Here is a 12,612-nt window from a genome sequence, read left to right on the forward strand (position 1 = left end):
AATTGATGAATTTCTGGAAACACTGTAGCAGCTTTTGTATGCCCATGTCATACCAGCCTGCCACCGTGCTATTGAATAAGCATCGGACCTCCCATCTTTCACCTCACTGTTGTCACTGAAATGCCTTCCAGCAAAGTGTTCTTTTAACTTGGGAAACAAGTGGTGGTCACTGGACCCTAAGTCTGAACTATAGTGCGCATAAGTGATGATGTCCCATACAAACTGTTACAGAATATCCACAGTTTGACAGGTGATGTGATGGGGCAAGCGTTGTCATGGAGAAGGCTTATGCCGTCCCTCAACATTCCTCTTCTTCAGTTCTGAATCACCCGTCTGAGTATTTTAATGTTTGACAGTATCTGTTGGCATTTATTGTTGTCCCAGGGACCATGAAGACAATCAACAATATCACATTTCGATCCCAAAACATGGCTGCCATGACTATACTGGCAGACTGTTCTTTTGAAATTTCACGGAAGGGCGAATCGGAATTCCATCACACACATGATTGTTCTTTGGTCTCAGGTGCGAAATAGAAAGCCCAAGTTTCATCACTCATGACTACTGAATCAAGAAGGTTGTCCTTTTCATCTGCATAGCGTTGAAGAAATTGGTGGGAAGTTTCAACGCTTAGTCATTTGTGGTCTTCTGTCAGCATTCTTGTGAACCATCTTGTGCACACCTTTCGAAATTTCAACACTTCAGTCAATGGCCAGTGAATGGTGCTTCGAAAAACTTAAGGAACAACATTACAGAGCTCATCAAAAGCAATATGCCACTCTTGTAACACGATTTGTCCAACCTTTGTGATTGCGTCTTCACGGTCTCCCACTAACTTTCGTCAACATGAATCTCAGTACGACCATTCACAAGCTCTCTACACACCTTGCGGATGTTTTTGACATCCATATGTGACTCTCCTTCCCCCCATGAACCATGGACCTTGCCATTTGTGGGGGGGAGGCTTGTGTGCCTCAGTGATACAGATAGCCGTGCCTTAGGTGCAACCACAATGGAGGGGTATCTGTTGTAAATAAATAAATAAATAAATAAATAGGAGTGCAAGTAAGCTACTATGAACAGCATAATGAATCCATTATTGTAGCCAAGATAGACACAAAGCCCATGCCTGCCACAATAGTACAAGTTTATATGCCAACCAGCTCCGCAGATGATGAAGAGATTGAAGAAATGTATGATGCGATAAAAGCCCTGACAAAACTCTACCATCTGCTGAGAAAAGCAGGTGTTGACAGGTGTGAAAATTACCGAACTATCAGTTTAATAATTCATAGCTGCAAAATAACAACACGCATTCTTTACAGACGAATGGAAAAACTAGTAGAAGCCGACCTCGGGGAAGATCAGTTTGGATTCTGTAGAAATGTTGGAACACACAAGGCAATACTGACCCTACAACTTCTCATAGAACATAGATTAAGGAAAGGCAAACCTACATTTCTAGCATTTGTAGACTTAAGAGAATGCTTAGGACAATGTTGACTGGAATACTCTTTCACATTTTGAAGGTGGCAGGGGTCAAATACAGGAAACAGAAGGCTATTTACAATTTGTGCACAAACCAGATGGCAGCTATAACAGACAAGGGGCATGAAAGGGAAGCTGTGGTTGGGAAGGGAGTGAGACAGGGTTGTAGACTATCCCCGATGTTATTCAAGCTATATGCAGAGCAAGCAGTAAAGGAAACAAAAGAAAAATTTGGAGTAGGAATTAAAATCCATGGACAAGCAATAAAAACTTTGAGGTTTGCCAATGACTTTGTAATCCTGTAAGAGACAGCAGAGGACTTGGAAGAGCAGTTGAGGGAACATCAACAAATGCAAAATAAGAATAATGGAATGCAGTAAAATCAGGAAATGCTGAGGGAATTAGATTAGGAAATGAGACACTTAAAAGCAGTGGATGGATTTTGCTATTTGGGGAACAAAGTAACTGATGATGGCCGAAGTAGAGAGGATATAAAATGTAGACTGGCAATGGCAACGAAAGCATTTCTGAAGAAGAAAAATTTATTAACATCAAGTATAGGTTTAAGTGTCAGGAAGTTCTTTCTGAAAGTATTTGTATGGAGTGTAACCATGTATATAAGTGAAACATGGATGATAAATAATTTAGACAAGACGAGAATAGAAGCTTTCGAAATGTTGTGTTACAGAAGAATGTTGAAGATTAGATGGGTAGATTCTGTAGCTAATGAGGAGGTACTGAAGAGGAATTTGTGGCACAATCTGGCTAAAAGAAGGGATCGCTTGGTAGAACACATTCTGAGGCATCAAGGGATAACCAATTTAGTACTGGAGGGAAGTGTGGGGGGTAAAAATAGTAGAGGGAGACCAAAAGATGAATACACTAAGCAGATTCAGAAGGATGTAGGTTGCAGTAGTTACTCTGAGATTGAAAGACCTACGTTGAAGTAAGCACAGGATAGAGTAACATGGAGAGTTGCAGCAAACCAGTCTCTGGACTCAAGACAACAACAACACACAACTCTCGATACACTGCCATCAACTGTCAATAAGTGTCATTGGTTTAACGCCTTTCGCACTCAAAAAGCGAATAATTGCGTGAACTTTGTACCTGATGGTAGTGGTTAACAAGAGCTCTATTACAACAGGCTGCCAAAACCAAGACTGAAAGCTCCAGCAGCTGTGCGGTGGTTTCTGAACAGAGTGGAGGCAGCAACAAAGAAAACAGTGTGCTCATCAGCTACGCAAACAGCTTCCCTGTGGCCCCACCACTTTGGAGACCTTACTTTTGGGATTAGCCTTGTATAACACCTGAACTGGGTCACTGAATCATCTGATCTTAACCCAATAGAAAATGTCTGGGGATATTTGGACCAGCAGATGAAATGTAGCAATCAACATTCCATGAAAGTGATGATTCGATCCTGTACACCTATATACGAGAGGCTTCGGGTGAATGAGGCATGCCTGAAGAAAATTGTTTACTCTCTTCACCACAAAACTGAGGCCGTTATCAAGATTGTAAGTGTAACACAGCAGTAATATGTTTTTTCTGGGGTATAACCAATTTTTTTGTCTGGTGTACTTAATTCACCAAACCAACAACTCAATGAAAACACATTCCCATTAAAGTAACAGGGAAAGGAACAGATCTATATCTGGAATCATGAACCTACCAACTGAGGTGTAATACTTGTGGTGGATGTAGGACAAAACAATACAGGGCTATTTCATGTAAAGTAGAACACAGTTACGATATTTAAAAGTTCAGAATTTGGTACTTTTTACATATTTTTTGAAAAGGCTGGACTTTTTACTGTATGGCAACAATGGTTTGTGGCTCATTATTGCTTTCCCTCCATAATTTGTAGCCAGTTTTATAATGCAATATGTTTTTCATGTGATGAGAGTGTGAATTATTGGAGATTCTGGACCTTCATTTCAACTAATTGGCAGGTAAGAATTAGCATATCATTTATGTTACTGTTACATACCCTAATGCATTGCACAAAGAGTATAAAACAGAAGTAAGTGAATCATAGGTTGGGGTAAACAATATAACATAACAGCATGAACTTTCATGTAACATGAGTGACTTTCATGTAATTAAGTTTTTACACCAAGAGAGATATCAGAGATAACTTTATCTTGTTCAGTAATTTGCTTTTGAGAGTGAACGTTTAACTAATATCACTACTAAAAATTTCCCAATTTCAACCAATATTGTAAAAACAGAAAATGAAATGTGTAACGTATGCCACATAATCTGAGTCACAGTTGTATTACTTTAAGATTAGAAGAACAAGATGCCCGCAGCAGCAGAAAGACCGAGTAGGGGGAGGGAAAAGTTAGGGTGAAGAAAAATATGAAGAATTTAAGAAGAAATATCTGGAAGCAGCTCAAAAAAGCTAGCAGAAGCAGAAACAGAAGTTTCTACAGTTGAGCCAACATAAGCAAGGGCTGTTATTAGAGGAAAGAAGAGTTAAAAATATGAAGTGTGTTAGAAAAAGATAGGCAATGTAAGATGTAAGATCAGCAACCTAGTAAAGCAAGTTTGTCACCATGTAAGTCACATAGTGCTCTGGATAAAGCCATGGCTCAAGTGCAGCAATTGCTTACGTTAGAAGGTACTGCCAACTATGCATGAAAATGTGAAGGTAGTTTCAATCTGATCAGATGGACCTGCCTCACAATTTAAAAACAAGTATATTACCGCTCCTGTACCTCAGTTTCAGTAATTTCATAATGTGGAAAACTATTGGAACTTATTTGCTACATCCCATGGTAAAGAAGATGTATATGGAATTGGTGCAGTTGAGGAACGGCTAGTGGGAAATGCGGTAAAAAAGCAAAAATTCATAGTAGGTGATGCATCAACTTTTCACTCAGGTAGCTGCAAGTAGCACAACTATGCAGGTTTTTCACGTGTCTACTGCTGAAATTAAAGGAATCAAAGTGAAACTTAATCTGGCTCCAATATTTTCTTCGGCACCATCATTACAAAACATAAAAACCATTCACTGCTTTCACTACGAGAAAAGAGTACTACAAACATATCTGCCGTCTCCAAAGAATTTTGCTGCTGCAGATCATCATCCTGAAGACACTATAGAAAGTGTGAAAATTGGAGACTGGTACAAAGTAGACTATGACAGTAAATTCAATGCTGGAGAATTACGTGCAGTTTTTGGAAATTCTTGCTTAATCAGTGCAATGGAGTGTGCTGATCACTATTAAAATGGCCTGTAAAATGTGATGAAATTATAAAGAGAATTAATCCACTTGATGTTGTCAATGCAAGAGGATATTTTTCAGTTCTGACTCAACTGAATTTACAGTTCATTTTCCCAGATGCCATGCTCTTATAACTTTTCATAGTGTTTGAAAAGTGAAATGTTAATGTTAAGTTTATCTTGTTTGGCACATAATGTCATATTTTCATTTCTCTGCTTGCAGGAAAAAAGTTTTTCCAACAAGAAGTAGCAAGTAACATGAGTCATGTAACATTGAGTCATACACCTTCTTCAATATATTACTATATTGAAAATTGTATAAATATTTTTAGAAATCTGTAACTCTGTCATTTGAGTGCCAATCTAATATGCATCTTCTGTGATAAAAACCAGATTCACACTCCTAACAGTTTGAGGACACTTTTGACCTAAAATGCACATTAGGAATAGGATGTCCCAAATTTTTGACATGAGTCACAACATAAATTACATTCTTGTTCTTTAATTTTAATTCTCTTACCGGCTTAAAAAAACACTTCAAGATCTTTGCCTGAATAACACAATTTGTTACAAAAGAAAATGTCGTTTTATAGATTGATAAGATGTCAACATAATAAAACACTGATTTCAAAATGTAACGTGAGTCACCATGGAATCTACCTACAATATTTGACATCAGATTCTTTTTTAATTGCAACTCTTGCTGAACATTTACACCAATACAAACATAAAATTCCCAACACAGGCACAATCACAGAAATCATGTTATTACTCAACTAACACAACAACAAAACTACCACCTTCATAAAAGCACAAGAGAAATGAAACATTTCATAAATGATCAGACCAACTTGGCAACCAACAACACACACCTCTCTTGACGGAGCCTGTATGCTGTACGTTGCTTTGTTTCCTGAGTGTTTGTAATGCGAATATGTATGCTGTATGTTTCGTAAGTGGAACTGGCGGCTGGGGTAGTTCATTTCCTTTCGACAGAGGCCACTAGGAGTCGGCAGCTTGAGAGTAGGCAACACACAATTGGTTTTCAAAGGTACAGTCACATAACTGGATTAATACTGTTGAAAAATATTGTTACAAAATAGTATGCATGTTACTATAAATGCAAATATTGACTCAAATTATTTGGATATTTTTATAGTGGTTTATACGTGTATTTATTTATGGACAGATGAAGATGAGGGTTCTAGTACTGATGCTTGTCCTGATACACTGCAAAATGTGATCACTGATGTGAGCAACTGGCCAAGAGTTGACAACCAGGCTGATTTCCCAATATTCAATAGTGCTAGTGGTGTAATTTTGCAAATGGATGAAAATTTTAGTGTATCTGGATGCTTCTCAGCATTTTTCGAAAATGAAATGATAAAAACAATAAAAGTTGAAACAAAAAGGTATGCAAGACTAAAAATTTATGAAATGAATAATAAGTAGTATATGAAAAGGAAGTCTATGTGGCAATGGTGGTCAACAGAAAAGATACATGAAATGTACTTGTTTTTCTGTATTATTTTGCATAGGAGTGTAGTGAAGTTGCCAAGAATGAGTGATTATTGGTCAAAGGATGCATTTATAAAAACTTCATGGGCGAAAAGGTAATGAGTAGGGACAGATTTCCTTCAATTTTGTTTATGTTGCACTTGAACAACATGAAATTCATAAAAGGACGTCAGCTAGGACACGATCCACTGTACAAAATTAGGCCTTAAGAATAACTTCAAATCACACATGAACCTTCAGAAGCAGAACAGGATTCAGAATGTATGCAAAAAGCAAACCAAATAAATACAGAATCAAACTTTATTTACCGTGTGACTTAACAGGTTATGCTTTGAATTGTGGTATTTACACAGGTAAAGCAAACAATGTAGATAACTGTCTTGTCAGTAACTGGAAGGTTGTGTGAAGATTATTTTGGCAAAGCACATGGCATTTATATCGAGAGGTTCTACACAAACCCTGCTGTGTTGGACTATCTGTAGCAGAATGAAACCTTCGCTGTACACGCTGCAATGAAAAGTGGGAAGGGTCTACCTAATCAAATGAAGACTTTGAAGGTTAGGAAGGGGGAAATGACGTTCTGGAGGAAGGAATATTTACTTGTGGTAAAATGGAAATCAACCAGGAATGTGAACTGTATTTCGACCAAACATCTAGCAACTTCAACTGCTACTAGTACCAGAAACAAAGGAGGACAAATATACAGACATAAACCAGATGATGTAGTAGATTATATAAAGGGAAAAACTGGAGTAGATATGGTCGACAAGCTATCAATCAATTATCCTTTCTCTCAGAAGACATTGAAATGGTGGAAAAAGGTTTTCTTTCATTTATTTCTTTTAGCAGTAGCGAATAGTTGTGTTGTGTACAAACAAACAACCTAAAAGGCAACATATCTGGTGTAAATAAATCAAGTGGACAGATAAAAAAACTACTCATCAAGCAGCAGCAGAACACACACATAAAAGAAATTTATAATTAGGCAAGCTTTCGGAGCCAGTGGCTCCTTCTTCAGACAGAAAGGTTGAAGAGGAAGGAAGAGGGGTGAAGGAAAAGAACTGGTGAGTCTAGGAAAAGGGGAAGATTTCAGGAAAGTCACCTAAAACCGCGGGTCAGGGGTGATTTACCAGGCAGGATGAAAAGGAAAGACAGTCTTTCCTTAACTGAGCCACAGCCCAATCTCAGTGATGCTATGACCACCGCAACCTTAAATGACGATGTCATTAGGTCAACACAGTGAACACACAGGGGACTGTCTGCTGTGGAACTCCATGTTCAACAATGCGCACTGAACAATGTCCTCTGAAACACTTGGGCCAACACCGTTGTCAGATGTGCCACATATCACTGCTTGTCCTGCTTTACAGAGTGGGCAAGCCTCCAGCTTCCACGTTCTGTGATATGGTGTGGATGTCCAACACCTTACTGCCTGCTTCACCAACCTTCAGCCATTTTCCATATATGCTCACAAGAGTAGCACATGAACTCAGACATGATGCCATAACAATCTGTCCTTTGCCTAAGTTGATTATGGTAGATTACCCCATTTATGGCTCATGTGTGGAGAGAATGATTTCAATTTGTCTCTGTTCTTTTTTAAATGCTTTGCTTACTGCTTCATGTGCCTGCAACACCACCAGGCAGCATCCGATCTTGAAGAGGGCTGGCACTGCTCTCTCTCTCTCTCTCTCTCTCTCTCTCTCTCTCTCTCTCTCTCTCCGTCTCTCCGTCTCTCTCTCTCTCTCTCTCTCTCTCTCTCTCTCTCTCTCTCTCTCTCTCTCTCTCTGTGTGTGTGTGTGTGTGTGTGTGTGTGTGTGTGTGTGATCACCAAAATACAGGTTTCTAAGGAAAATCACGTTCCATTTTTGTCTTCTAAGGGCAACGAAAGATGTTAATGGAAACTGAAAACATAGTCTGGGTAGTTGTTAAGTGTGGAAAATCCCACTGCATGTGCCCTCATTTGATGTATGTACAGATGGAAGCAAGCGGAAGTCACCTCAGCATATCAGCAAAGCCCAATGGCGACTGCACACCTCCAAGTGCTGCAAAGGCCCCCCTTACGCTTTGCCATCACGGCTGGGAAATTGAGGAGAAAAAGAACGCAGAAAGAATGTAAATGATGTAACAAATGAAGAGAACTTGAGAACTGTCATTCTGTCACTTCACTATCAAATGTCAAAGCATAGAAAACACCTGTTGTAAATTACTACTTATGAACCATCTGCATCACCGGCCATTTTAAAAGTAAATGTGCTGTGGGAAATATGGCTGTTATAATACAGAAAAGTTATTGAAAACCTGATTACGTCATTTCTGTAGCTTAAATAGATCAGAGCTCTCTTTCAACAGCCACCCCAGCTGCAAAGGAGAAGAAGTCACACAACATAGCACCTCCACAACAACAATTAACTTCAATAATGGTTATTTGGAAGGTAAAGTTGACATGTAAAGTTGTGTGACAGATCATGTATGGAGTGTGCGTTTTTCTACCTACACAAGACAGGAGAAAAGATATCATCAATAAATTTGTAGAAGCACATTTTTTTAAATTTTCATTTCCTCCACACTCACAAAAAGCACCACCTGTTGTCGGTCATATGCTCTTGGTGATATGCAGCACACACCAGTGTACTATGAGACTTGTTACACAACTTTCAAAGAAGGAAACATTAACTAATGGAGCCATATCATCTTCAACACTCCTTTACTTGTGAAACTGTTTTAAATAAGGTTCACCAGCCTCGCTTTGCCCCACAAGGCAAAGTTAAATAGTCTTAACTCTTATTCTGATAATTGGGAACTATGGCACTGACTTCTACTTAGAAAACCCCACAAGTTTGACTACTGGCAGAGAAGATAACAGGTGCCAGTTCAATCTTCTCTACTTGTGTCCTGCAGAACCAACAATGAAATATGTGAATGGATGGTGGCGACGGTGGTGGTAGTGGTGTAAAGCGGCAGGAGGAAAGCTCAGCACAACAGTTAAAAGCCTTTGGAGTTGAACAGACATTTTATACTGGAAATAATGCCATTGAAACAAGAGAGTTTATTCAGCTTACTCCAACCTAGAGAAGTGTGTTCTTTTTGGCTGTAGCCTCCTCCAGTTGGTGAACACTGTCCTCTTACATAAATGTGTCACAAAAAAAGACTCCTCCCCTTAGACTAAACAACAAATTCTCTCCAAACACCCCTTATACATTAGATGTCCACAAAAAGAATTGTAATCTCATTGCATGCTTCCTCCATATACTGTAACTGCTAGTCTATTTGACCCATAATTACAATCTTAAAATCCCATGCAACTATGAAACTCCCAACTCACTGTTCACAGGACATTGACTAACTCATCACTTCAATCTCAGGTAATTTTATCACGTCTCCTTCAAGATACAGATCAGTGTAACTATAGATAACTGACACAAATTTTGGTCTTTCAGTCAATAAGAGCAGTAGTCACAGTTTGAATGCCTCCTGACTATCATAGTTATGTAATCACATGAAAACTATTGGCAACCAAAGCAAACACAGAAGCTACTCAAACAACACACCTATTATGCTAGGATAACAAACGAAGCTCTTAAATGATAGCTGCAAAATACTCAAATGGTATGCTGCCAAGTATCACAAATTTGCTTTGTGTATATACAAAAATAGACTCTTCATAGGTGTCAAGAGTTATAATCAAGAGAAATTCACATTTCTTTCATTCCTCGCATAGTTTACAATTTTTCTTATTTAATCCTTCCGTATTCAAGTTATGCAACATCACAATCTATGTTAGCAATTGTGAATCACTTCCATAACATAGTAATAGTAACAGCAATAATAATAATAATAATAATAATAATAATAATAATAATAATAGTAGTAGTAGTAGTAGTAGTAGAAGAAAAGTGCAACTTAAGTCTCTCCTCCATATTTATTTTTCCTTGTCACATGTTGCACAGCTTAACAATGATCAAAAGTGTTAAATGTAAAATCACTGTTAACTCCCCCTCAGCCCCTTGCCTTCACATAAAATTTTTTAAACTAAATCTGGCTAACATGTGCCCACTTAGGCATGCATTCAAGAAGAAAAGATAATGGAAAAAACACCATCCATATTATTAAATGTTTATCTAATTGTAACATCCTATAAATAAATAATGTACCCTGCAACATTCAAGAGAGAGAAGCTTTTTTTTAACAACAGAAACTTATTTTATGTACTTATCTTCTTAATGTCTATTGTCTACATACCTGGTACCATCTTGTTATCAATTCCGAATTTGGGTTGTTGAAGAAACCACCAACATCTGCTCCACAGAATGGGTAACCAGCTACAGATACTGATAAACACATGGGAATGCTGATTTTTAAGTGTCCCCAATCAGCAGTGTTATCACCTGTCCACATAGCTGTGTAACGTTGGGATCCAGCAAAAAATGCTCTCGTCAGAATAAAAGGACGAAATTTTCCATTACTTCTTGCCATCAAACCTTCATATGTAGCTATTGTCTGAAAATCAAATACATAAACTGTAGGTCAAATATGGAAACACAGGCAAACAGTTTTGATTTTATTTTCAATATCTATCTCTTAAAACAATGTACTGTTTTAAGCATTACCATTTTCTACTCCTTGCAAACCACAAATTTGTTGAGCTTTTTCATACATTTTGATATTCAAATAATTTGTTGACCATTCTCAATAAATGAAACAAATGTTTAAAGGCCCTAACACTCCATAAATGATTAATCAACTAACTTACATACATAAATCCGTACTGGTTGTGAACATCACGATTCTCCCAGCCACCAAAGTGAAGAACATCCTTAGGAATAGTTACTTCAGGCCCATTGAAAACAGAGGGTTCATTCATATCATTCCAAATGTGCATGTCTAATGTTGAGCCATGGTAATTTTCTAATAAATATCTTGTCTTATAATAGTCACGGACTGCAGGGTTGAAGAAGTCTGGGTAACTGGATGATCCTGGCCAACACCACCCTGTAAAAACCATGAATACATTGAAATAAAGCTTGGTTCTTATAGTTACTGTAAACAAAAGTCTGTTCTTAACTGCTAATAATGTTGGCAAATATAGGTTCAACACTACATTAGAATCCTTTTAAAAACTATAAAATACTGTGTTCTGTCACTGCAACTGAATTCAATATCATTTGTTCTGACTTTCCAAAGGGCAAACCGTATCATGAAAATAAACTGAATGAAAGTACTGTATATAATTAATCTAATTGAGCATTATGTGATGGAACATACAACCTGAGCTATCAAGCCATGACCATCCTATCTTGTGTCATTTACCGATTGTAGATAGCATAGGGGAAAAAACTACAAGTACAAAAACATGTAACAAAATATTTAATTGCTTGGAAGTAACCTATGCATGTCTCCTAAATGCATAAGCAACAAAAAATGTCTGATGCATCTGTGTGTTTTAGAGGGAAACATTACACGTAGGAAAAATATATCTAAAAACATGCATCTGCTTGTGTCTGTATATGTGTGGATGGATATGTGTGTGTGTGCGCGCGAGTGTATACCCGTCCTTTTTTCCCCCTAAGGTAAGTCTTTCCGCTCCCGGGATTGGAATGACTCCTTACCCTCTCCCTTAAAACCCACATCCTTTCGTCTTTCCCTCTCCTTCCCTCTTTCCTGATGAGGCAACAGTTTGTTGCGAAAGCTTGAATTTTGTGTGTATGTTTGTGTGTCTGTCGACCTGCCAGCACTTTCATTTGGTGTGTGTGTGTATATATATATATATATATATATATATATACACTCCTGGAAATTGAAATAAGAACACCGTGAATTCATTGTCCCAGGAAGGGGAAACTTTATTGACACATTCCTGGGGTCAGATACATCACATGATCACACTGACAGAACCACAGGCACATAGACACAGGCAACAGAGCATGCACAATGTCGGCACTAGTACAGTGTATATCCACCTTTCGCAACAATGCAGGCTGCTATTCACCCATGGAGACGGTCGTAGAGATGCTGGATGTAGTCCTGTGGAACGGCTTGCCATGCCATTTCCACCTGGCGCCTCAGTTGGACCAGCGTTCGTGCTGGACGTGCAGACCGCGTGAGACGACGCTTCATCCAGTCCCAAACATGCTCAATGGGGGACAGATCCGGAGATCTTGCTGGCCAGGGTAGTTGACTTACACCTTCTAGAGCACGTTGGGTGGCACGGGATACATGCGGACGTGCATTGTCCTGTTGGAACAGCAAGTTCCCTTGCCGGTCTAGGAATGGTAGAACGATGGGTTCGATGACGGTTTGGATGTACCGTGCACTATTCATTGTCCCCTCGACGATCACCAGTGGTGTACGGCCAGTGTAGGAGATCGCTCCCC

At 38.6% G+C, this 12,612-nt stretch overlaps 1 protein-coding gene across 1 annotated transcript in view; it reads right to left on the reverse strand.

The window, feature by feature from the left end:
- LOC124776936 (neutral alpha-glucosidase AB) overlaps nt 1-12,612 on the reverse strand; it is a 120,420-nt gene that overhangs the window by 40,966 nt on the left and 66,842 nt on the right. The window contains exons 10-11 of the mRNA XM_047252156.1: nt 10,992-11,230; nt 10,481-10,738 (exon numbers count right to left, since the gene is read on the reverse strand). Of these exons, the coding sequence (XP_047108112.1) occupies nt 10,481-10,738; nt 10,992-11,230 (497 nt within the window). The remainder of the gene's footprint in view (nt 1-10,480; nt 10,739-10,991; nt 11,231-12,612) is intronic.

Source organism: Schistocerca piceifrons, chromosome 2, assembly GCF_021461385.2.
Source record: "Schistocerca piceifrons isolate TAMUIC-IGC-003096 chromosome 2, iqSchPice1.1, whole genome shotgun sequence".
Taxonomy (NCBI): domain Eukaryota; kingdom Metazoa; phylum Arthropoda; class Insecta; order Orthoptera; family Acrididae; genus Schistocerca; species Schistocerca piceifrons.